Genomic DNA, 25915 nt, shown 5'->3' with positions numbered 1-25915 from the left:
TGTCCATGAGATGCTTATATATATACCTGTCATATAATGCTGGCAGCTCCTCGTACAGGTCTGAATGAAGCTGTAAATAAGCGTTTTTCGCTTGATTGTAGTCTTCTTCTGCCTTTAAATAGACGAAACCATGATTCCACAAACAGAAAGGATGATGAATTTCACAATGGTCGCACTTGAAGTACTGCATGTTGTATGGTTTACACCATAAATACCTGAGATAATTTCTTAGGTTCACCAGTCTTTCCACCTTTGACTTTTAGGGTCTAAAAGGGGAGAGAATATATACTCTAGTTGTTATATACTGTAATTTTCTACCCAAAATAGCTGTGTATATACATTCTGTTTGTCTTACGTATATTTAAATCTATAAAACACTTATTTTCAAACATAAGAAATTTCATTTATGAAGTTCGAACTTATTTCCAACATTATAGAACGGTTTTTTCACCATACAATGCGCATCTGAAGATACTCTTTGCAGTTCAATTTAGGTTTTTCACCTCCAAATGATGTCGATGCCTGTCATAGTCAACCACTTTGCGACTTCGTTTAGCAATACGAATCTATAGAAATAAGAGAATAGCGGTTTTCTGTAGTGAAACCGTGGGCGGAACCAGAAAATGTTCTCCCAAAACAAGAGGGAACATGTATAGGTTAAAACGTCTCTCATCATGCATGCGTAATTATTTACGCGTCCTGCTGTTCTTTTACAAAATAATACTAAATTTGATTAAAAAATTAACAATTTCCTTCCCTAACACAAAGAGTGGTGCAGAGGATATACGTAATTTTAGCGAGAATATGCATGATATACGTCATTTTAGATAGAATATTCATGATGTGACGAAATAACATATAAAGCACGAAGGTAAATTACGCCCATGTAGGCAGTCATAAACAACACCACGTTTGTTATGTTATTATCATTATTATATACAGGCTTCCATAATAAACTCTATCAGAAAACCAAATGTTTTAAAAAACAGTATTGTATTCGTTGACGTTGTATCTAATATAAAATCTCGAGATGTTTCACATTCCACCAAAGTTCAATTTATGTATATTTATATATACGACGATGACTCAGAATATGTGCCAGAAATCATGTCTCACGGCTTTTTTCAATAGACGCTTTTTGTCAACAAAAAAAGAGTATGTATTTTGCCTTGAATTGTATTATATAAGTAGCCATGTAATAAAATTCTAGTGGCCGTAATTCAAAAGGAAAAAGCCAATATGCAGATCGGTTTTAAAGATGCAAGTGCCAACTGCCTTTGATGAGCGATTCCAGTCAAAAAAAACACGACAACATGTATGTTAATCACCCAATTAACCTGTCATTAAGTGGGAAGTATATCGCCCATATAGTCGATAATTGCTTATAGTTGAGATCGACATACCACGCACAAAAACAAATATATTAGTTGATAAATAACCGATGTATCAGTGAGTAAATTATGTGCACGCTCATTTCAAACAAGTAATGCCACCATGTCCAAAAATTTTTCTTTGTTACTAATAAATAGAAATGGAAATAAAAAACCAAGTAACAATTATACAATACAAAGCTTTTGATCTTTCAAGATCACACGTCTATACGATGCGTAGGATGTACTTCCTGCCCTAAACTAGTTACCATAGCATTGTTAACAAAGTCAAAAAGTCTTTTTAAAATTTTTATCATACAGGAAGATTTATCAACAAAGTGAAGCATACCGATGGTGTTGTTTACTTAGAACCAGACTTCGTCTACAAAGAATATAACATTAATACACTGGAATAAAACCCGTTATGCCGTCATTTGTGTCGTTTATCGCGGTACTGCTAAGTATCTCGGTGGCAGGGGGAAAAGTCCAAAGGGAAAAGAGTTCTGAAGAAACTTTCGCTACATTAAGCGTTGAAAAGAGAGAGATATGCGCCAACAAAGGAGACTCGATGACGATCAGTTGTACGTTGGTAGTTCATGACAAAACGAGTGTAAACAACTGGACGTTGTCTTGGTTCGCCGAGGATGGAGAGGTCACGAAAAATGTGACAGAAATATGGAAAAATAGTTCACATTTAACATCTTATTTGAAACTAGATGCCGTTTGGTCCGGCGAAAAGTCCTTTACGTGCGTTATAGCAAGTCGATTTACACATGATGATCAGCAGCCAGCCAAAGCTGCTTTAAATTCAACAACTGTTGTAAAAGTTAAACCACGAACCAGCTGTGACATAATTGGCTTTCGCTACCTCGAAAAACCGCTAGCGTCGTTCTCAACGTTTGAAGTCTACTGGAAACCAATGAAAATGTTAGATACCACTGCGTACACGCTGAATTTTTGCACAGAAGCGGCATGGTTTGACTTTGACTTACCAACCCCGTACGTTTGCCCGGTGTATTATTCAATAAACGGCTCGTGTTCGTATCGTAAGAAGAATGTTTACAACGTGCCTAATACAAAAGGCTTCACCTGCATGGCAAGCGTTTCGACGACGTCCTACTCGTCATTGACTAGACTGTTAATGGAGTTCGTGACCAGTCGAGCTTACATCGGTTGCAAGGGCGAAGGGGAAAACTGTGAACATAGGTGTAGCAAAGAGAGAAAGTTCATCCTAAAACGATTTCATGCACTTTTTGGACAGGAGAACGATGTAACTGAAGTGGCCCTTATCCCGGCTCGCATTGAAGGTCTTAGTGCCAGTGTAGCACACCAGGTAAACTTATTTCACCATCCACATGCATGCATGGCCAGCATGGGTATATAAAAACGCAAAAATTATGAAAACTGGGGTTGCTCTCTGTTGATAAAAACACCAATACTGCATGTTGATGAAAACAGGAATATGCTGTTCATGGTCGATGTTGAAACAAATTATGAAAACCAAATTGATAGAAACGGTTGATGAAAACAGGAAAGCTGTTCTGCCTTTCCCTAAAAAGTAATTGTCAACAACGTTGTGAGAACTTGTCGACGCCTGACAACAAGTTGTAAGAACATTGTTCACAGGAATTCCAAATGCATATAATATAGGGACACTAAAAGAGCTCTTATTTCACCTCATTCACAAGAGTACAGCGTGTGCGATATCATTGAAAAGCACAGACTAATATTTCTGGGGCATATATAAGTATTGATGGTCTTTTATCCGATTCAAAAATACCACTGTTTTGTTCCGTTCTGACCAAGTCCTTTTAAAATAATTCTAACAATAAAATAGTTTGTACAATACAGCATCAAAAAATTAAACATTATATGCTGTTGTTGGTAACCTGTAGTTCTTGAAATTTCGACAAAAACAATTGTCGTCGTGAACTAATTGTTTTCTTAATTCTTATTTATATAGGTAGCACTGAACTGGTCAGATTCGCTCGCCATACACTATGTCAAATCACGGGAATACGCGGTGCGTTACAAATGCTCAAGGGACCTGACATGGAGCAACACACCGTATTCAATGACGAAAAAGTTGACATTAAACCGGGACGACTTTCAAAACTACCGGCCCTTTGACTTGTGTCGATTTTGCGTGGTGGCCAGAACGATGGCGCAACTGTACGGGGGACTGGAATCGGAACCAGTGTGCATAAACGTCCGACTTTCGGAAGAGCCACCGAGTAGCCCGCCAAATATATCGTGTCTTGATGACTTGTGTCAGTTCACGCGCGATGAACGCGTGCAGAACGTGTCGATCACGTGGACACTGCCGCCGCGCAGAGACTGGAACGGAGTGCTAACAGAACTACGAATATCTTACCTTGAAAAGTTTCAGGACAATGCTGCAAACTTTTCGGATTCTGTTATAAGAGTTCCAATTGGTAATAACTCAAGCAGTGGAGAAACTGTTCTGACAGGCCTTTCGGTGGGTCGGACATATTGGATTGAAATGGTAGTTTGCAATAAGAAAGGTTGCAGTCGCCCGGGAAAAAGATTGAAAATTTCACGTTTGCCGGGTCACCCATTAATCACAACGGAATCAAATGAGAAGAGGCCTTATATTCTAGCACCGTGCATCGCCGGTGTCTTCGTGGCGGCGTATCTCGGGTATTTAGCGTACACTTACGCAACTGCCCGACGGCAATTGCAGCCTCGACTCGAGTTGACACTTTGCGAGCAATCAGGTTATGACGTGATCGTGGAGAACACGAAGAAGAACGAATACGACGTGCTTGTCGTGTTGGACTCGGCGACAAGGCAGATGAATGTTTACACAACAACACCTGTGCGGTGTGCAGAAACGTAGCGTGTGGGACATGGGTGGGATGCCACTCACCCACTCGTAATAATTGTTATCACGCGAAATGGGTCGGCCTAGTTAGGCTTCAGTCGCCCATTTATTCGATGGAAATATGAAAGCTTTTTGCACCATGAAATTGACAGTGTTGGAGCATTAAGGCATTCTATAGTTAATCGTTACGTGTCGACTCCCTATTGAGATCTATTGATATGGTCCATGAGAGAAACATTCACGAAACATTCATCAACGAAATTGCTGTCATTTTTAAATGAAAATTTCTCATCTCAATCGACATTCTTTGAAAACGTTTCCCAACTGCGTGTAAGATCGTCCTAGCTAGCTGCCTTTCCTATCGCGTTTTGACATGAAAGTTGATTTATATATTATATCAACCCAAAACATTTAATGTTATAAGTTAGTCAATTTTATCTAATTTTCTATCTATGCATGCCTATGGGTTGCTTACATTTGTTGAAAAAATTATATTTTAATGTGAATTACAGCCCCATGTAGCTTGGGAAGCAGGGGTTTTTATATTCGGTAAGAAATAAATTAGTTCTTTTAACTAAACATGATCACAAAACTTTGACTAGTTTCATAGAATACGGTAACAAAAGATATAATCGATCAAATATTGCAGAATGGATTTCTTTTTCGACAAGCGCTGATTGGCTAAAAGACGAGCGTGAGATCACCTGGTTTTTTGTGTAGCTATAAATTATTGGAATTTGTATTATATGTGTAAATATATTTCGAAATAAATTATTGCAAGATCATGTACATGTTACTCAGCGAATGAAATTATTGAACAACTTAAACAATTTTTACAAATTAATAATTTTTTTAATTCAATACATTTTGAGTGTACACTCAATGACGTAGTAACGACACGCATGTATTGACTTACTTTTGTTTCGGGGAACTGTACTTGATAGGACGTCAGTGGCTCCAAAACTTCATCTTGAAGTTGCTGCACCAAGTTTGTCCAACTGTGGTCCAATGTCTACACGTATGTACAGAATTTTTTAATGAAACAACAAATGAACAGAATGTGTTTCAAAAGATACCATAGGAATCCCAAGGGAATATTTTTGAAATAATAAAAGTTAGTCCAGTTGATTTGTGAGTTCAGTGACGTCAGTGATCGCGCAGCATAAGATTTTGTGATCCCTGACGTCACTGAACTCACAACTTCAAAAATATTTCTTGGGATTTTTATGAAGATACAACAGAATGTGTTTAAAAGTTAGACCATTTCTTCGCAGCAATGAAATAAACGATGAGGTTGGCACTTGGCAACACTTAATTTTAGATATTTTGTTTTTGTTGATTATAGTTATAAGTTATTCATTTACACTTTTTGATAGTGAAGACATTAAAAAGAGTTGCTACTCAGTACTCATTGCTGTGAATCTCTTGGTTTAATTAACAATGAATGAAATTTCCACTTGGAATTGAGAATATTTATTCGATATGTACATCAATAATAAATCAACAGAAGATGATCGATAGGAGAAGTATGTAAACTTACATCCAATAGTTTGACAAACTTTTCCCGACCTGACCAATCAGGCTCGTAAACCTGCTTGACAGCTTCTCCAAATAGTTGGTTTGCATTCAGCATTGCTGTTTGAATGTACGTACAAAATCAAATCAAGACAGTTCATCGCAGTTTGTAATTTTTAATCTATTCTGCTAGTTGCTATGTCTAATGCTATTAATTATGTGGCACAAGAATTTATAATTTGCTTTCATCTGGCAAAAAGAAATGCTATATATGGAAATAAGTGCACATGCATGCATGACTGTTTCACTTCACAAATATCATAACTTTCATCTATTGATTTCATAATAGTATCATTCAGGAAGTTTATAGACTCATACATTCCTCTGGGTTTCTAATATTTTAGTACATACAGAATCATGCAGCCTCTAACCTTTTAGACAGTTTATATAATTCTTGAGTTCTTTTTGCAACCGTTGCACTGCATCCTGAATGGACAATAAAATAAAAAAATAAATGATATATACTGAGGTGAATTTAAAACAAACAGCAACTTTGATCACTCTATTGCTTTCTATTATATGACTATCAACAGATGACATTTTATGAACTGTTTTACAAAACAATTTAAAACTTGCCTGTTCATAAAACTATATCTTGTATGCATAAAATAAAGTCACTTTTTTTACTTCAATTGTGGTATATATTTAAAAGTAATGGTGCATGACTAACTGCAGTGATTAACAGCAGTGACAAAGTGCCTTGTTGGCTGATTCTCTGGTCACAAACATATTACATGCAATATATGAAGCCTGTGTGATCGGAGAATTGCCCTGTTATTTTTTTATTGTATAACATATCAAATCAAATTGCATAATAAAATATATATTTAGCTAACAAGGTGCAGATACTAATTAATCAAAGGAGGATTTTTGAATGTGACACATAATGTGTCATATTTAAAAGTCACAACTTGAGACAAAGGTTATTAGTCTGGGCATGGCTAGTTCTTTTAAAAAGTTGAAGTGATTAAGTAATGTTAAGGTTAATATGCCAGGAGAGTTAACATTCATTAATTGCTTATATAGAATGGAGATCCCTCATGTGCATATTGTGAACTTGCAGGAAAGTCAAGGCTGCTTTAAACAATAATGTATTGCTTCCGAGCCTCAGCCCTGAAAGGCTGAAACATACCTTACTGCTACCTTACTGCCATTTCAATACATTACCAGGCAAAGCCCTGAAATTTCACTTCAAACATTGTTGAAGGTAACTGTTGATCAAGATCTCAAAATCATGTTAATAGCAGCCAGCATCTCAAAAATCAACTAGCATGAAGAATCATATTATCAAACACTCTGTAAAAATGTATATGGTTGATACTCTCCAAGGCATTGCTATGGAGAGTGAAGACACACCTGTTGTTTGTTAAAGTTATCGACAAAACGATCGAATATTTCATCTTTGGTCTCATCAGATTTTCCGAGCTTTCTTTTAACCTACAAGTCAAAACCACGCATTGGTGAGTCAACACAATTGAAGTGTATTCAAACACCGATGTCAACACATAGGGTATCTTTCGCCACCATGTATACATATTATAGAGCCGATGTCACCTTTTCCTGTGCTCGTTTGGCTCTTTTAGTTGTGTTTTTTGCTGTCCGTGCAAAGAAATTCTTCTCTCCTGCTTTGTCGCCGCTTGCTTTGTCTGCCATTGCGATTATATAAATAGTTTATATCGCAATGAGCTACCTCCCAGTTGAAGACAGACGTCTTTCTTCGATCCCAACTTTAGCAGGAGGGGAAATGTAGAATATGTGATTGATGATTCGAGAGAATCAAAAGAAAAAAAATTATCGTAATTCTGCTGAATGGGCTTTATTCAAATGAAGACCTGTTCAGTAAGATCACAATTTCCATCAATCTTAAAGCTATTTTGGCATTTTGCATACAAGGCTTATCAAATTATATTATAAATTGTCAAATTTGACACGGTTGTTCCAGAATGACAGCTAGTTCGAATTAACATCTTTCTCCCCCCCGAAAAACTTTTGAGTTTTGAATGCTGAGCTAAAATGGCGGACATTTCAGAGGCATCTTCAGAAAACGGAAGCTATTTTGATGGCTGTCTGCTGAATACGATGGAGATCTCGGTGAAGGACATCGAGAAGAGATCCGGAGAAAAATTGAAGGAGCCATATATCGTGTACATGATCGAGACAAGGTGAGCCATTAAAAGATATATGAGTTATGAATACATAGGTATAATTTTGTTTTGATTCGAAATTCATGTGATCATTCATATGATACATACATACGCAGCATTGAGTGAAGAAATATTGGTATACTTTTTAAATTGCACGAGCTACGAGATTTTTTCCATGTTAAACCGAGTTTACACTTGCAAGCAAGGCTTAGGCAGCAATCTTGGAAATCATGAATCACTTCGATCAGTTCGACGCCACATCCGATCAGTGACATCCCGATAGATGATTGATAGATTCTTCCTCCACGCAAATTTTTATGTCGCAACCATACAGATAAGAAAGTTCGCAAATGCGAGTGTGCAGGATCTACCAATTTAATTATGCACTCTAGCAAAGCTTTACCACAAGTGATCATGCTCAAAGCTTTAATATTCACATATTATATTGAAAGATATATAGGAGCTGACAGCCTGACACAGTGTTACTTTAGCGTAGATTATGAATGCGAGCGTGTTTAGACAGGTAGTGTATTTTGGATCTGTCAAGTTGACTGTTTCCTAAGAGTCAACATGAGCATACTGACTCCTAAGTAAAACTCAGTATGAGAGATGTGTGTAAAAAAAGGGTGCTGGGTAAGCACAATGTGCACAAACCCCAGGAAATTTATCACTGTTTAGCAGCATGCTGCCAGAAATGTGTACAGAGTAATATCTTGGTACCATGACAAAACCTAGAGGCACAATGAATTTTTCAATAAATCTTTTTGTACCTCTTATGCAACCTGGGGGGCAAGGTATCATTACAAACAAAAGACAGTTAGAACCTTGAGGTACCCCAGCAGGTATATATTTTTATTTAGTTTAGCCCTTGACAGGGTAGCCGAACAGCCACCCTACCCAATATGATTTTATACAAATAAGTAACAATTTTAGAATAGAACATTGAGTAAGAACTTCCCTATGCATTAAACTGGGAGTATATACTATATGGACTAACAGGACTAAAAAATAATATGTTTGTCTCCCCCCACCCTTTGATAATATTGTAGCATGTCAGTGTTAAATTTAATTTATATTTTTCGCAAATTTAAATCATGAATGCAGTTAAAAAGAATTTTTAAATGTTTCTTATGTCACTTCAATAGCTATGTTAAATTGAAATTTTTTTCTCTATGCAATCTTTTTTTGCATAATGTGTATATGCGCTTTGGACTAATTTTTTGTCTTGACCATAAAAAGGAAATTTCGTACTAAATTTAGAAAAAATGACCAGATTATTTGGTTTGTAAATGTTGTGAAATGCAGGAAATATAGCCTTTCAAATTGGGAAAATTTTGTATACTTTTATGTTGCATGGAGAAATGTGTAATGTAGCCTTTTTTTTACTACTGAGACTATAAGCCTCAAGTTATAAATTAAAATCATATAATTTTGATATTGACTCATAATTTAAAACAAAATTGAAATATCATTAGTCATTCATTCTTATCTGATAATATTTTTTGGGTGATAATTTTGCCTGCCATCAATTTCATCTGCCAATCATGTTGAATATTGCATAATGATGGTATTTTAGTCATATTTTAGTTATATTAACATTAGCATGAGATTAAAACAATAAGATCTAAACCATAATTTGGGGTAAATGCCTAGCCTAAAGTTTTAAACTTTTGTTTTGAAAAAGCCTCTGAGGAAGAATGAGGGTAAATGCTGCCATGCATGGCTAACATTTGAGTTTTTATTCAAATTTATTTGTCTTAAAGAATTCATGCCCTATACTTTATACTTTATACTTATTTTTCCCTGACTGTCCCACTGTTAGTCCTTTTGTAAAGAAAAGAGACTATTTAGATATTTCAATCAGCATTCTGTTGGTCTCTTTCAACCATGCTTTGGGCCTGTTGTGAAATCCACTAAAGTACCTAGCAAACCACAGCAAATCCCACAATGCTTAGTACTGAATACACGATCAATTGTAAAACCAGACGCTCATCCGGCCTTGTATGCAGACATTAAAAGCAATAACATTGATATTTGTTTTATATCTGAAACTTGGTTAAATTCTTCTGTATGCAATTCTCTTATATGTCCCTCTGGGTATTCAATCTTAAGAAAAGATCGAACTAATCGTCGTGGTGGTGGCGTGGCAATTATATGCCGAAATGATTGGAAGATGGAGCCGCTACCAAATCTGACAAATAGCTTTGAGTGCCTATGGGCCAAAATTACAACTGAAAACTCAAGTTTTCATGTGGCCTCTATATACCATCCTCCCGATCATACATACAACTCTGATGATCTTGTTGAATTCTTGACTGACTCATGCGAACAGCTATTATCGTCATTGCCTAACATTAAAATCATAATTGCAGGCGATTTGAACAAACTGAATATTTGTTCACTATTAAACCAACAATCTCTGTTCCAGATAGTTAAAAAACCTACTAGAGGAGATAACATTCTAGATCTTTTTATCACGAACATTCCACACTATTGGAAAAAAGTAAAAGTTGTAAAAAGCTTAGTAAGATCGGACCACAAAATGATTATAGCATACCCTCGAGATGTTGTAAAAGCAAAAAGAAAAGACTCATATATCAGAGATGTAAGGCAGCATAGAAAACTAATTATGTGGAAAGAACTAGAAGATGTTGACTGGAATGATATAAATAAGGAACATTCATTGGACGAGATGGTCGAAAAGTTTTACAAAATTATCGAGCCTAAATTTGAGAAAAGTTTTCCGACGATTAAAGTTCGCACATCCACTAGAGACCCGCCGTTTATATCTCCCCTAGTAAAACATTTATTAAAACAAAGGAAGAAAGCAATTAAAGCCAGAGACAGTGAGGCTAATATTCGGTTACAAACCCAAATAAATAAACTTATTCGAAGAAATCAACTCCACGCCGTACGGAATGAAAATAAAAAATACAAATCTGGAACAAAAGACTGGTGGTCAAATATAAATAAAATTACAGGAAGAACTGATAACAAAATACCAGTTACATCTTTCATCGATGCCGATGAGATAATTTCTTCCATGATGTTTGTACCGACCCACTTTACACGGCACCAGAGTTACAAGAAATTCCAGAAGGTACCAGAGTTCCTAAGTTAACAGTAGAAATGGTCTCCAAGTTTCTTCAAAATCAAAAACGTACATCGGCAGGCCCCGACGACTTACCACATTGGTTTTGGAAAGAGTTTGGAGTCGAATTAGCACCAACCATCACACAAATATTCAATTTATCTTTGAGAAATGCTAACGTCCCGAGAGCTTGGAAAAGAGCTGATATTGTACCAATACCTAAGGAATCGACTGTAGAGAATTGCAATCGGTTAAGACCCATCTCCTTGACCGACATAATCATGAGAATATTTGAGAAATGTATATATAAAGCCGAAATTGCACATTCTATTCATGACATTATTGATTCAGACCAATTTGCTTATAAAAACGGCCACAACACTATAATGGCCCTGATTAAGTGCCAACATATGGCATTAAAATGGCTGGAAGACGGTGCCAGATATGTGAGAGTCTTTTCATTCGACTTAAAGAAAGCCTTTGACAGTGTGCCGCATGACATCCTTTGTAGCAAATTGAAAAACCTTCCTCTCAATCCATATATTATTAACTGGATTATTAGTTTCTTGGACAATCGTCATCAAAGAGTAAAGGTTGATGGAATTAGAACAAACTACGTTAACATCAATAGAGGAGTTCCTCAAGGAACTGTGTTGGGTCCAGTACTGTTTTCGATAATGGTAAATGACATTAAAACAGTCAATACCCAAAATGAATTAGTGAAATTTGCTGACGACTTGACATTAGAAATCCCCGGGTATGATCATGGAGATACATCAATGATTGAGGTAAGCAATATTAAAGAATGGTCCGAAAGAAATAGAATGCAGCTCAATATGGAAAAAACATATGAAATGGTCATACAAAGTAAAATCCCAACACCCTTACCGACTCCCATTCCAAATATCGTACGTAAATCATGGCTGGAATTATTAGGAATAACGTTGGAAAATGTACCTGATAAATGGGACTTACACTTTAAGGAAATGATTAACAAAGCAGGAGGAAGAATGTACATATTGAGAGTTTGTAAGTATTATGGTATACAAACCAAACAGTTAGACCTTTTATTCAAAAGCTTAATAATGTCGTTATTTGTTTACGGAATTGAACTTTGGGGAGGCACCCATAGCAAGTACATTGATCAAATCGAAAAATTCATTGGCCGTGCATATCGAAATGGTTACATATCAGAAAAGTATGATTTTACTCTTTTAGAAAATTTGATCTAAGTTTTGGTGTCCCGCAGGGATCATGTTTGGGACCGCTGCTTTTCATCCTATATACGAGTGAGTTGTTCAGAATTATTGAATCTCATTTACCCAACGCGCATTGTTTTGCTGATGATACTCAACTGTATTTATCTTTTAAACCTGGAACTATGTTGGATGAAGCCTATGCTGTTCGAGCCATGGAAGCTTGTATTGCCGAGGTACATCAGTGGATGCTTTCTCAAAAACTTAAGCTTAATCCTGAGAAAACAGAGTTTATGATCATTGATACAAGGCAGCAGCTGGAAAAGGTTAACATTGATTGTCTACAAGTGGGAGACAGGCAAATTACGCCCTCATCTGTGGCGAAAAACTTGGGATCTTGGTTCGATTCTAAATTAAACATGTCACAGCATATTAACAAGACATGTAGCTCTGCTCTCTTCCATCTTTATAACATCCGTAGAATACGAAAGTATTTAACTCGCCAAGATGTGGAGTGTTTGGTGCATGCACTTATTTCAAGTAAGATTGATTACTGCAATGGATTGCTTTATGGTATTCCAGCCGTTCATGTAACAAAACTCCAGCGTGTTCAAAACAATGCTGCAAGATTGGTCACTGGTATTTCACGATTCAGTCACATTACACCTGTCTTGGACGCCTTACACTGGTTGCCTGTTGCTTACAGGATTCAGTTTAAAATTTTATTATTAACTTTTAAATGTATACATGGACTAGCCCCGAAATATTTAATGGATCTTATTAACATTAGAAGGCATACTAGGTACAGTTTAAGATCATGTGAAAGCTTGATACTATTGCCACCAACAGGAAAATGTTTGACGACTCTTGATGGGAGAGCATTTAGATCAGCTGCTCCAAAACTCTGGAACGTTATGCCAGCAAATATTCGAAATATGGACAATTTAAATTCGTTTAAAAAGGTATTGAAAACCTACTTATTTAGGATGGCCTTTGAACACTGATATATATTATGAACTGAACTCTAATTTTAGATGTAAATAATTTTAATATAGTAACTGTAATTTAAATCTTAGATTTTTATGTAATGCGCATATGAACATATCTGCATGCTAATATGCGCAATATAAATTCAATTATGTTAATGTTAATTTTAAAGAAATTATTGTGGACAGAGACAGGAAATTATGGAAGAATATTACAAACAATAAAAACAATGCATTACAAGAATTGTTGCCGAATAAGTTAAATAGACAATTAAGACAGAGGGGACATGAGTTCGAGTTACCTGTAATAAGAACCGAACGTTATAAACGCACTTTCATAAACAGATGCCTTTTTAAATTTGTATAATAAAATACTTATTATTGTCTTGGTCTTGTAGATTACAGCCAATTATCGTCTTAGTTTTATAGTAATTAATAGTTAAAATTATGTAAATAACAGTAACAATATATTTAATCTTAGAAAACGCTGTAAACTCAAACGTGTGTTTTGAGTACTATTCTTGTAAGAATAATAAAGAATTCTATCTATCTATCTATCTAAAAATGTCCAATTTTTCATTTCTGGAAAACATAAACAATAATTATAAATAGTAAATTTTTTGAGAATGATATAATTTTAAGCAATACTACTTATCGGTGATGATTGAGTACTGCCTGCTAAATTGCTTCACAAACTCCCTGGATTGAGGTAGATGTTTAATGTGTTATTTTTAAAGACATCAAAACCATGTAAAATGTTGTTGGTTTTGTTTCTCTGACATAGGTGTTTCGGTTCATCAGATGATGAAAATCAGTCCTCGTGTTTGTGGAGAAGATACAGTGAATTTGATATGCTCAGGAATTATCTGCAGACAACATATCCTGGTGTAAGTATTGTGTAAGATGAACTTAAAGACGAAATACGCTGTGCCATTCAGGCTGTGAATATTTGCCAATACTATGTGAATGAAGTTATAAAGTGTTGCCCATTTCAGACATTTACCACACTAATTTAGTTTGAAATTATATTTTCTCAATCATCCTGTCTTCTTTTTTCACCTGTGTACAATTTTTTTAAATGGGCCACATATGAAGTTGGCACTAAACTGAAATTGTGAAAGTGTGAAATTGAGTGAATTAAGGCCAGTAGATTGAAAACAATGAAGTTGTGAAACAATGAAGTACCGTACAGTAATAATTGGTCTTCTTTGTTTTCAAATTTTTATGTAATTTATCAAGTGAATGTGTATGTATATTTTAAAATATTAAATCGAAGGTCGAAATATAACACACACCTTTGCTGTTTTTTATTTTAAAGCTGATCATTCCTCCACTACCAGAAAAGAAGGTTTGTTCAAATTTTATTTCCTAGCTTTGATCTTGTATCATGCAACTTCAGGCCTTTTTAATTGTTCCATTTCTTTGTTTTCAGACAAATCTTGCTGCATTTAGACTTAATTCTGATAATTATAATATGGAGTTTGTAGAAAGGAGAAGAAGTGGTTTGGAAGTGAGTATCCTAAAATCCCAAATTTCTCAATTTGCAAAAGGCTCAATGGTGAAGTGTGATACTGATTTTCAGTTCGTTTTCTTCTTATATTTTTAGTTCTTCTTGCATCGCATTGCAAAGCACCCACAGCTTGGCTTGGACGAATTCTTCAAGTCCTTTCTCATTCAGGTCAATGAACTAGTTAACATTTAGGAAATAGAAAACATTTTCCATGTTTCTATACAGTTATAGAAACACGCGTGGGAGTTTGGGAGAAGGAGAAATAATTAGTAGAGACCTTTAGTTTGACGTTTACGGCAAACCGCTAACAAAGTTTGTGTTTTAACTCCACTATCTTTAAGTGTGCGGCAATTTCGCTAAATTACAAACGTTCTACATAACACTTGTGATGTTCAGCAATAATGTAAGAAAGCAATAGGCTATTTCTGATGTATTTAGAAAAGCAGCAAATTCAGCTTTGCCGTATATGTTTCACGTTCGCCGTATAAAATTTAATGCTTGAACGGCTGAGGGTGTATGTAGTCCCCCCCCCTCCAGTCACAAAAGACAAGTTTGGAGTATGTACAAATGGGCAATGTTATTATTGTTATGTGTAGGAGGAAGGTTGGAAAGATTCGATTATTGCTACTGGATTTCAAAGTAAGGTAAAGTAAAATTATTCACTTCAATATTGTGACTATTTGTGTCTCAAATGATAGATACATTGGCCATTTGAGGCATCTTATAATATAAATTTAGTTCTGGCTAGCTTCTTCGCTTTTCCTCCCATCCGGTCAAAAGAAGAAAGTTGCAATAATAATCACAGCAAAAAGTGTCAGCCGGCCTTAAGAAGTGGCAGTAGGTTGAAGGCAAAAAGAAGGCGATGATTGACGGATAGAATAAAATTAACTGAAAAATTAATCGATTTGCGCATTTTAGGCGGATTCAAAGTTGAAAAGCTTAAGTGCATCTTTCAGTCTCAAGAATCCAGATAAGTATGTTGCTGCTGGGTTTATTAGGATCTATTCTTAAATTGCTATGTACCATCATTCGTGAAAACAAGCATTGTGCAATTTGTTATCGACATTATAAACGGCATGGTTTTGTTAACTATAAATGATATCATATCTTTTTTTGTTAGGAAATTTGAAGACATTAAGAATTATTCTCAGACACTGCAAGGAAATATTGCATCGCTTCTTAAAGTACAGCAGGTATATAGTCTACAAGAATTCAACATTTCCCATAAGGTTCGTATAGGTTTAGGGGGGGTGGGGGCGCAGGTTTAGGGGACGCATTACTACAAGTGGCTATACATGTAGTAATTAGTTTAGGGGCGCAGGGAGCTTCTTAATTGAAAATTATTACCTTTAGCCTTTTGCTTATTGAGACAGAAAACACAAAATGTATGTATGTTTAAACCTTCTCAGGAAGAAATTTAATAAAGATATTTAATTGATTTTAAAACTTCTCGCCAAACTTAATTGGTCATACTCTTTACTTATCATACTTTTTACAGCAGCAGAAAGTCCTAAAGCGTGCAGTCATCTTTTTGTTTCTTTCGTTATCGTAGAAAATTTCTGAAAAACAGTATAACATTCATAAAGAACATGCAAATTATGGGAAAATATTCAGGTACGAAAACCTAATTCTTGCATGGTTCACCTAATAGTAAACCGTTTCCGATGTTCATTATCCGAGATGCATTGTCATTCGTGCATGCACATTTTTACATGCATACTTTAATAAGATGTATATTTTTAGTAAAACTTTTCTTCAAAATCCATGCTATATGGAAAAATGATATACCCATTTGTTTCCATACTATATCCATAGTATGGAGATGGAATTTAGTATATGGTATTATAAACTTCCATACTATTTCAACTGCATGGCACCACACTATTTCTTTAATATGGATTTTGAAAGAATTTTCCAGTGTAGCTATATGAGTGACTGATAGAATTTTCCTGCAAGCGCTATAGATTATGAGCGATCAACATGTAATGATTTGTTTCATCACAAGACTCAGTGTTATGTATAGACATTTCTAGCGATTTCAAACTTAGAGTTTTCTATTTTAAAATTTCTAATGTGATCCAAAAATGTGGACAGTCCGTGGACCGAGCCCAAACCGGACCGTACAATTCTCCCGTTTGGGCTCGGATTTTCCATTGTTCCACAATGAATTTCGACATATTATAAGACTCACATGCATATTTCACTTTTAATAATCCTAGTTTTGACTTTTTATTGCATTGCATTATCACATGTAAATAAGTGAAATAAGTAGCAATCCAATTACTGTTATGTATTTATAGCGAATGGAGCAGCATCGAAGATGAAATGGGACACGCTTTACAAAAAGCTGGTCATTACATGGATAAGTATGTTTTTAAATGTAAACCATACAGACGGGTTCTCGCGAGCCCGCGAGACATGAGGGCGCGATAAGTATTTTATAAATAAGTTTATTTATTGAAGCAAGATGATATATAACTGGTTTCCAAACGCCGCTGTATAGACCAACCTTTCTCACGGGTGGTACCCGCGTGCCTGTAGCTTTTTTGCAACTCTAGGGGATCAACCATTGATATCCCAATGCAGTCAGAAACGAAGCTGGGACATAATGTGTTTCACGTTATACTCTTTGTTTCTTCAGCTTGGCGTCAGCTATTGATGATATCCAGGAAGAAGAGGAAAATCATTACGTTGACAGACTTAGGGAATATTATTTGTACGCTGAGTCTATCAGGTAAACTTTCTTCCACAGTAACTACTGGCTATATATGGTTGTTATCCATACATACATGCATACATTAACAATTTATTTAAAGACGCATTTCTCATCACCATTATATTGATGTTCCTCCTGAGAAGCAATAAAACATATTTACAAAAATGAAGACATAAAAATTGATAAAAAACAAACAACTTTGAATAGAAGGTTTCTTGGAATGTCTTTGATAATATGTATTGATCAAACTAGGCTTCAAGATGCCTTTTAAAAGCACTTAAGGTAGTTGATAGCTTTGCATCTGTAGGAACGAATTCCATGTGCATTATTATTGCATGCTGGGACAAAATCTGAATTGAATGGTGTAGTAGGTGTGAAGCTTACTTTATCGAATCTGCAGGGTAATGACTAGAAAACAACAGTTACGTCATTACAATCTCGAGAAAGCTGAGGAAGTTGTGTCTGCAAAAAGTACTCAAAGAGAGGAACTTCTGAAAGCGGTAAATCATTTTTAAAGTTTTTTTAGACATTTTTTTTGTTGTCCATCATAAAATACTATGCCCCTTTACAGTCAGTTTTATCTTTTTGAAAGAGGTAAGAAAAAAGAGCTTCTTCTTTTCAACTTTTCTCGTTTATCATCCATAGGGTGAAGACGGCGAGGCGGGTAAGAAAAGTGGTGGATTGTGGTCGAAGATATTCGGCGGGGATACACCGGAGGCAAGGGAAGCGAAACTTCAAACCTTGGAAACTCAGATTGAAGAATCTGAAAACGCTGTAAAAGAAGCACAGGAGGAACTCAGGTTTGTTAATGTGCCGGCTTTTGACGTTATATAATCAAACACTACGTTGACAAATTGCCGAAACATTTCCCGCGTTAAAGTCTGATGTAGCTTTGTATGTAACATCAGACTTTCCGCGTTTGACGATACCGAGAAAGTTTATTGCATGTTGTATAACCTATAACTGCTTTGATCTACGTTCAATTCGCAGTTCTTTCACTGAGACGGCAGATAAAGATTACGACATGTTTCAAAAACAGAGGGATGGTGACATGAAGAAAATTTTGATTGACCATATCAAAACGCAAATGAAGTTGTGCAAGCTGGTGAGTAGAGTAAAGTATTTTTCCATATTTTATGTGCGATTTTATGTGTGATTTTCGTCTTTTGATAGATGTTAACGAGTGAATAAATTAACATCATTCTATCAAAAGAAGAAAATCGCACATAAAATTGCAGCAAAAATCGCGTGTGTAAACGCGCTTTATAGAGGAGAGTGTTTATTTTAGATGAGTAAGAAAAGTATCGGTACTTGGGAACGTACGGTAGTTCCCAGACATTTTTAGGGTTTCGCAAAAAAATTTTCAGAAATTGTATCATTGGTAATATTTCTGTGAAAATTGTGATGCCAAACATTCAGTATTCCACCCAAGTCCCTAGGAAAAAAAACTGCGATATTGTATATATTAATTAAAACATTTTTTAAAACTGTGAGATCAGTCGTTCATAAGCCCGTAAAGCCCTGTTGGAGGGCCCGGGTTAAAGGATCAAAAACTTTCCTGCAAAATACCTGCGCGTGTGCTCTAACTTCGGAATAACAATTATGTAAAACGATTTTTACCGTTTCCTGTTTACATCCGTGCCACAAGGTTAAGTGTACGTACGTACAACAATGTTATATAAATTTAACCTACGTTCCTTACTCTAATTGAGAACATCGTCTTGTAAGCCCAAAATCGTAGTTTAAAAGAATAAGAATTTTCTGCATGGTTTGAAAATGACTTTGAAATACAGTCGAAATATCGTTACCTTTTAATTCTTAATTCGAATCAAGTTGTTCTTCCAAATATGCTTTATGTTCGCTGCGCTCACTCGTGACAATTTGCGATATTGTCCCTCGAGCGATAAAACTGATATCACCTCACCTATAACTTGTGGTATTAGGATTAGGAAGTGAATATCTTCGTTCGCAAGTCATATTCTAGCCACGGAAGTTCCTTGTTAACCTTCACTTGCTGCAACGCGCTTGATCCAATCAAGACCCCGCCCCCACATAGTGTTGAAACCAAACGTTTACCAACAACAATTGCTATCGGTGGTGCTACTGAACTACGAGCCAGTAACAAACTCTCTATTTCCCCCTACATGCCATCTAAGAGGAAATATATATATAGAGAGCTTTTAGAGGGGTCAATCAATGATCGGCGAGATATTTAACGTTTGCTAGGGTCACGGTAATTCCGGTGTTTGTATGCATGGATGATATCCGTTTTATGATTGCCTGGCCTCTTGTCCTAACGTCATTCGAGGAGAAAACAGCACGAGCGGTTTTAACGAGTATTTTACAACATGCCTTTTAAAGAATACATAACATCCGATAAACCTAGGCTATACATGTATAGTCCTATACCAAACCAGAAATTTACATAATATGCATTTCCTTTAGCTTTATCACTCAAGTAGGGATTATGGAAATTTAGATAGGAGCTGAACAAAACGGCGCTGAAAGCCTTAAGTAAACACACACACATAAGCACACACATATAAGTCTTTATTACAACGACTGCCTGTTGTGCCTGACCAAATGGTAAACAATAACTATTAATTGATTCTTAAAACAAAAAATAGGCAGCTATCACTACCCTTTAGATAAACTAGTTTAGAACACGCACAGGGACGTCGGTGCGGCAACGAACATGTGGTAATTTATTGGCAGTGGCATTGTTTTCACAGTCAATGATCACCAAAATATTAGCATAGCATGACTAAATTGTCGGGCTGGTTACGCCACTGTTTATTGGAAGAAATTAGATCTTTGTTCGCACGCTATAGTAATACCTACTAGCTTCATAATAATAGGTCGAGATGGTTCTTTCATTGCACGTTAGATTTTTCGTTCCGCATTTGGTGGCTGCAACCTGCTGCGTCTTCGTCATGACAATTCCTGTTTATGATCTTGTTCGCCAACATCGCGCTGAAACCACTTAATCCATGATTTCCTTGTAGAGCAAGGGGAATCATTTCCGGTGCATGTTTGCGTGAATTCGTTATAGTCTTTTGGCATCTTGAGGTAACGTCATTTGATGCAACAACCGCACGAGAAAGAGAGCTCAGAAGTTTCTAATAACATTTATTTACGAGATGAAGTGGCTGCTTGTCTGTCTAGCGATTTGCTCATTGTACGCTGTTGTTGGTAAGTTATGTAAGATATGTATATTGTTAATTTGTTATCTAAGTCTCTTTCAGTAGCACCCTTTAACTTCTGTATCTCTGCCATGCAGCAAATGCCTCGGGCGAAGAAGCAAAAGTGAGAAATCGTCGTTATCTGTGTGGCGGAAAATCGTACAATCCGACATTCTATATCTGCTGTGGTGGCCAAGTTCTTAGGAAAGGAAGTAGCACGTTTTGCTGTGGCACTAAAAACTACAATCCAACATTTTATATCTGCTGTGGTGGCCAAGTTCTTAGGAAAGGAAGTAGCACGTTTTGCTGTGGCACTAAAAACTACAATCCCACATTTTATATCTGCTGTGGTGGCCAAGTTCTCAGGAAAGGAAGTAGCACGTTTTGCTGTGGCACTAAAAACTACAATCCCACATTTTATATCTGCTGTGGTGGCCAAGTTCTCAGGAAAGGAAGTAGCACGTTTTGCTGTGGCACTAAAAACTACAATCCCACATTTTATATCTGCTGTGGTGGCCAAGTTCTCAGGAAAGGAAGTAGCACGTTTTGTTGTGGCACTAAAAACTACAATCCAACATTTTATATCTGCTGTGGTGGCCAAGTTCTCAGGAAAGGAAGTAGCACGTTTTGCTGTGGCACTAAAAACTACAATCCTTCATTCTACCGATGTTGTTCAGGAAACGTAATAAAATTCGCGCGGTGTTAAAAGCAGTTTTTAAAATTGACATTAGTCATTACGATTGTAATAGTCATTGATAACATTTTCTGTTAAACCATAGCACATGTGTGCATGGCTGCAAGTATTATCTGTTTTTATTATATAATAAAACTGTTTTTTTTAAACTTTTTTATCCCCCAGGGATGGATCTAACACGATAATCGCACATGTGTTATTATCGCTTTTCATAATGGCGGATTCGCCTGAGTAATGTTCACGATTCTTTCACGTATGAACGTGACTTTATATTCTCGCTGCTGACTGCTACAACTGCTACACCCTTTCGTGTATATTTTCACAAAGCCCAAAGGTCTGTTCACACCATCCAATTTTGTCAGATCCAATTCACTTCTGATGGATGTTTTATATAGTCATGTTTTAAAAATTGCAATGTTTGTTTGTGTAACATTATCTGTTTGGGTATAAGTATTGCCTATTACTATTAGTCTATCGAATATCATAATATCTGGTATTTGTTTTTTTACAAATCAGCAGCGGGGAATGCTTTCCTTCGATCAGAGGCCAGTTGTTCGAAAGGCGTTTACCATAAACGATGAATGAGCCAAAGTTTCAAAATACTCTCAAATATCAGCTTTTTCACTTCTTCACGTTAGAATATGGACTAAATTATTATCACGATGAATTTTAGTGATTTTTAATAAATTTAATGCATGAGGTATTGATTGTTCTTCGCCGTTGCTATTAAAAATTATAAGACCGAACGTTGCCTTTGGTAAAAAAATAACCGGACCGATTACCAAGGACCGGTAAATAACACATCGATATATGGTCATGATATTGCGCCATACTCCGCTCTGTCTATTCGGCGAAGTTGTACAGCCATTCTGTGAGGAATGAAGCCAAGGATATTAGGGGAAGCCGGGAGGGAAACACATTTTTGGCAATCGTCCTACAGGATTTGGCCAATATTGTTCCTGCATCAATATCAAGTGCTCTAACCGCTTTAGGACTTACGTCTTGTCAGCACATGAAAACATGCATGTTTTCCAAAGCCTGTTGTATTTTTGCAGGCCGTCACGCCCCGTGAACGGACTTTTACATGATCCTGGCTTACTCGTATTCCTGAATTTGGTATTAACGCGGAGAAATTCGCCTATATACGTGGTAAACGAATCTCTGCAAGCAATACTGTCTTACTGCAAACAATGATATCACCTCAATTTCCAATACAATGCAGGTCTTGGATTTGTAGTGTATAGGGGAGGTTATAAGTTCTGCATGTATTTGTCAAAATACATAGTAGAAGTTAGTTGTGCATGTTTTGTCGAAATTTTTTATCTGCACAATAAATCTATATTTGGAGTACGCAACTTATTTTAAATTATATCTGCTGAACATGACAGAACATATACTTTTTCTTTATGTGCAAAATACATTCCTGTTCAATTTAAATCGTATTCAAGAAAGAGGTTGGAGCCTTGTTTTTTCTCCTGAAAGACACTTTGAGCAGGTCAATCCCACTTAAAATCAAACAAAAGCCGTATTTGAAAGTCGCAAAAATTGGAATTTTTACCAAGTATCATTGACGGTTAGCTCGATGTAAATATATCCTTGGCACCTACGGTGGTGCTATTTTAACACTTCAAAATTAACAGTGTTCTTTTTCTTCTAGGGAATTTCATCTTGGGAAAATATGAAAGAGACTTTCGAAGGAATGGCCTAGCCGAAATCCTATAGTATATAAGGAACCCTTCTTCGTAGAAGAATCGTTCATGCCCAATTATTGTTTGGAAAAATGGTGCCACTTCACGCATTGAGAACATTACATAATTAGAAAATTCAACTAAATTCTATTTTTAAAAAATGAAGTTATATCGCAGTACACAGTTGGTGTTGATGTTATCAATCTCTAAAAATTTCGATGGCTAGTTGTGATGAACTATCTTATCGTAGCGATCGATGAACAAGCCGCTAAGAACCTATAAGAATAACGAAATCTTTTTTGATGTATAAGATACCAATAGCGAAAGCGTCATTTTCGGATGTGGCGTGCGATGTTTCGCCGTGGTTTAGGTACACTGATAGTGTTACCATGTTGACCGCCGCACTATTTAAAAGCGTTCCCACATTTATTTCAAAGCAATGTGTAAACATCTATAATGCCATAATAATTTTTCAGAATATACAAAGCAGAATATATCAATTTCTCATATTTAAGAAAGCGTTCTTATTTTAAGCACAAACTAACATCGTTGTTCGCACAAATCTTATGACCTATAGTAAAGCACGCGACATTCATCATGATCGCTTAATTAGAATTTTTTGACTATTTATATTAGCACGTCAAGGACCTTTCGCAAGTGCCCTTTGGACATGAGCTTCTTAACAGTCTGGGGAGTGGTTGGCCACGTATAAAACATAAGGGGTATTGTCTATATTGATGCTTCGATAAAAGTGATTACAAAACACAATTTAGGTTTTTCTTGTTAAATTTATTAACATTTCAATCTTTTACGCTACAAGTGCAGAAGCTGTGGATGATTCACTAAAAAAGAAAAATAATTAAACAAATTAAATTAAATCGATGTTCTAGACACCAGTCTCTTATTTCATCTCCATAGATATATATATATATATATATATATATATATATATATATATATATATAATATTATATATATATTATTATATATATATATATATATATATATATATATATATATATATATATATATATATATATATATATATATATATATATATATATATATATATATATTCGAACTGTTACAACAAACACATACTATTTCCAATTTGGCGCGAGAACTCTCTTCGTCTTGTAGTATCGTGCGAGACGATGGATTCTACTTTCGATCAGAATGAGCCGGAATTTAGCATCTTTATCCTAAAATATAGTTTTATATACAGTACAGTAAGTCGCATATTCGATTATTGTACTATTATTATTATAAATTATTGTACTTTTATTATTATAAACGGAATTGTTTCCCAAACTTCAATGGTTCAAAGCAGTGCAGTTGGAAAAGTTGCACTTGCTTGTTTTTCAGTGGTGCAAAACAGCACTTATCTTCAGGAGAATGATCAAATTTTGATTATCAAATTTTTTGTATATAGAAAACCTTGCGATTTCTTTCCAAATGCTTCCTAACTGACACAGCTTTCTTGATTAGATGGTACAAATCTTCGGGCAAAGAGGGAGCCATACCTGCAAAAAATTAACAATACCAATTCAGCCTTCTGGTGGTTATCTGAACACTACATTTGAATATTCTAAGAAAGCTCATTGCTTTAGCAGGCTGGCCAAAGGACAAATGCTTTTTGGAGCTAAAGATCATACCATTCTTCTTTAAAATACGCAATATTTTATTTCCGGTTATGTATCGAACTTGAGCTACTCCATGAGAATCCCGAAGTATAACACCTGCAAATGCAAAAAATGAACCATTAGTTAAAGGACAGTAAGTTTTGCTGACAAGCCAGATACCATTAGGTCCTGCTAAAGTGGAAGTAGATTAAAAATAAATTTGGCACTACTTTGACATTGATTACCTATCTGTGATGGTGTCAAGCCTTTCTTAGCAAGCTTATAAATTTGTTCTTTTACATCATCAGAGCTCAATTTCAACCACTACAAAAACACATAATACCCAATATATTTGTCAAAAAATAATTAGAGTGTCTTATATTTAACCAAATGAAATTTATTCTTACTGTTGGAACTGTCCTTCGATACGGAAGTGCTGATGATGAAATACCTTTACTAAAAGCAACAGCAAAATTTTAGTCTGACTGTAGTTTATTTTCCAGGGCAACCTCCATGTTCACATTGCCTCACAAAAGATTAGAAAGACATTTGTCAAAAACTGACATAAAATGCATCAGACAGGATAACATTTACCTCCTTCACACACCTACTCAAACCATTTTGTGTGGCAATGTGGGTATGGATTTTACCCTGTAACTGCTAAATCGACCCAAAACCAACCATATTAATATGGTTTCAATGGTAACATTTGTTATTGCCAGAACTTTTGCACCCTTGCACAATAAATGTACACTGGCAACAAGTTCACAAAACATGGTCAGTGGTCAATCAGTTGAAGTGCACTCCATGTTGCTCACACCAAAGATCTATTGGGAAGTAATTTTAAAACTGCATTGTTATCTTTGGTGTAAAATCTATATTAAAAGCACCACTTTTCTTTAGCCAGATTATGTGATGTTGAGCCTTTTCGAACCAGCACATATTTACTCCATTTATTGTACCAAGTACCGGCGTAAATAACTGACCACTTAGTCTGACGATTAAAACGGCAAATCAGACTGATATACAACGTGTATAGTGTTGTTGCAATAAAATCACGTGTACTTGGTGTATATCTTATAAAACACATCAAAACTTGACGATAATAATCGATTTATTCGCCGATCTTTTGATATATACTAAATGACCTCGGGAAAGAATATTAGTTAACATACCCATGGCTGTGCATGCGACCCATACTGGCGAGTAATTTCTCTTAGAAACGTCCTGAAATATGGATTAAAAAACTTCCAAACGACGAAGACTAAAGAAATCTTGAAAAGATCGAATCATGGT

At 35.8% G+C, this 25915-nt stretch overlaps 5 protein-coding genes across 5 annotated transcripts in view; 3 read left to right on the top strand and 2 right to left on the bottom strand.

The window, feature by feature from the left end:
* Window positions 1-7865, bottom strand: part of LOC114519936 (amphiphysin-like) — an 11504-nt gene extending 3639 nt beyond the window's left edge. The window contains exons 1-8 of the mRNA XM_028540122.1: window positions 7345-7865; window positions 7147-7227; window positions 6162-6216; window positions 5756-5850; window positions 5132-5227; window positions 504-566; window positions 216-266; window positions 27-112 (exon numbers count right to left, since the gene is read on the bottom strand). Coding sequence (XP_028395923.1) covers window positions 27-112; window positions 216-266; window positions 504-566; window positions 5132-5227; window positions 5756-5850; window positions 6162-6216; window positions 7147-7227; window positions 7345-7443 — 626 coding nt within the window. The 5' untranslated portion in view covers window positions 7444-7865. The remainder of the gene's footprint in view (window positions 1-26; window positions 113-215; window positions 267-503; window positions 567-5131; window positions 5228-5755; window positions 5851-6161; window positions 6217-7146; window positions 7228-7344) is intronic.
* LOC114519927 lies at window positions 582-5108 on the top strand. The gene is made up of 2 exons (XM_028540109.1): window positions 582-2703; window positions 3334-5108. Exons 1-2 carry the CDS (start codon window positions 1795-1797, stop codon window positions 4228-4230), a joined length of 1806 nt encoding a protein of 601 aa, XP_028395910.1. The 5' UTR covers window positions 582-1794; the 3' UTR covers window positions 4231-5108.
* LOC114519945 (sorting nexin-4-like) lies at window positions 7798-23811 on the top strand. The gene is made up of 15 exons (XM_028540134.1): window positions 7798-7952; window positions 13992-14094; window positions 14526-14555; window positions 14640-14717; window positions 14814-14885; window positions 15314-15361; window positions 15636-15691; window positions 15838-15910; window positions 16270-16331; window positions 17018-17083; window positions 17359-17451; window positions 17834-17933; window positions 18079-18233; window positions 18424-18538; window positions 22967-23811. Exons 1-15 carry the CDS (start codon window positions 7804-7806, stop codon window positions 23015-23017), a joined length of 1251 nt encoding a protein of 416 aa, XP_028395935.1. The 5' UTR covers window positions 7798-7803; the 3' UTR covers window positions 23018-23811.
* LOC114519954 (galaxin-like) lies at window positions 18638-22952 on the top strand. Its single transcript, XM_028540146.1, has 2 exons — window positions 18638-20625; window positions 20714-22952. The coding sequence occupies exons 1-2, from the start codon at window positions 20574-20576 to the stop codon at window positions 21319-21321; spliced, it is 660 nt and encodes a 219-aa protein (XP_028395947.1). The 5' UTR covers window positions 18638-20573; the 3' UTR covers window positions 21322-22952.
* LOC114519960 (40S ribosomal protein S13) lies at window positions 23766-25915 on the bottom strand. Its single transcript, XM_028540156.1, has 7 exons — window positions 25795-25915; window positions 25027-25075; window positions 24865-24943; window positions 24653-24736; window positions 24435-24520; window positions 24099-24199; window positions 23766-23839 (listed from the first exon to the last, which is right to left on the bottom strand). Exons 1-7 carry the CDS (start codon window positions 25815-25817, stop codon window positions 23806-23808), a joined length of 456 nt encoding a protein of 151 aa, XP_028395957.1. The 5' UTR covers window positions 25818-25915; the 3' UTR covers window positions 23766-23805.

The sequence above is a fragment of the Dendronephthya gigantea genome, unplaced genomic scaffold (genome assembly GCF_004324835.1).
Source record: "Dendronephthya gigantea isolate DGI-Jeju-01 unplaced genomic scaffold, DenGig_1.0 000000F, whole genome shotgun sequence".
Taxonomy (NCBI): Eukaryota; Metazoa; Cnidaria; class Anthozoa; order Malacalcyonacea; family Nephtheidae; genus Dendronephthya; species Dendronephthya gigantea.
The sequence above is the reverse complement of the archived record's forward strand: the minus strand, read 5'-3'. Positions and strand labels throughout refer to the sequence as shown.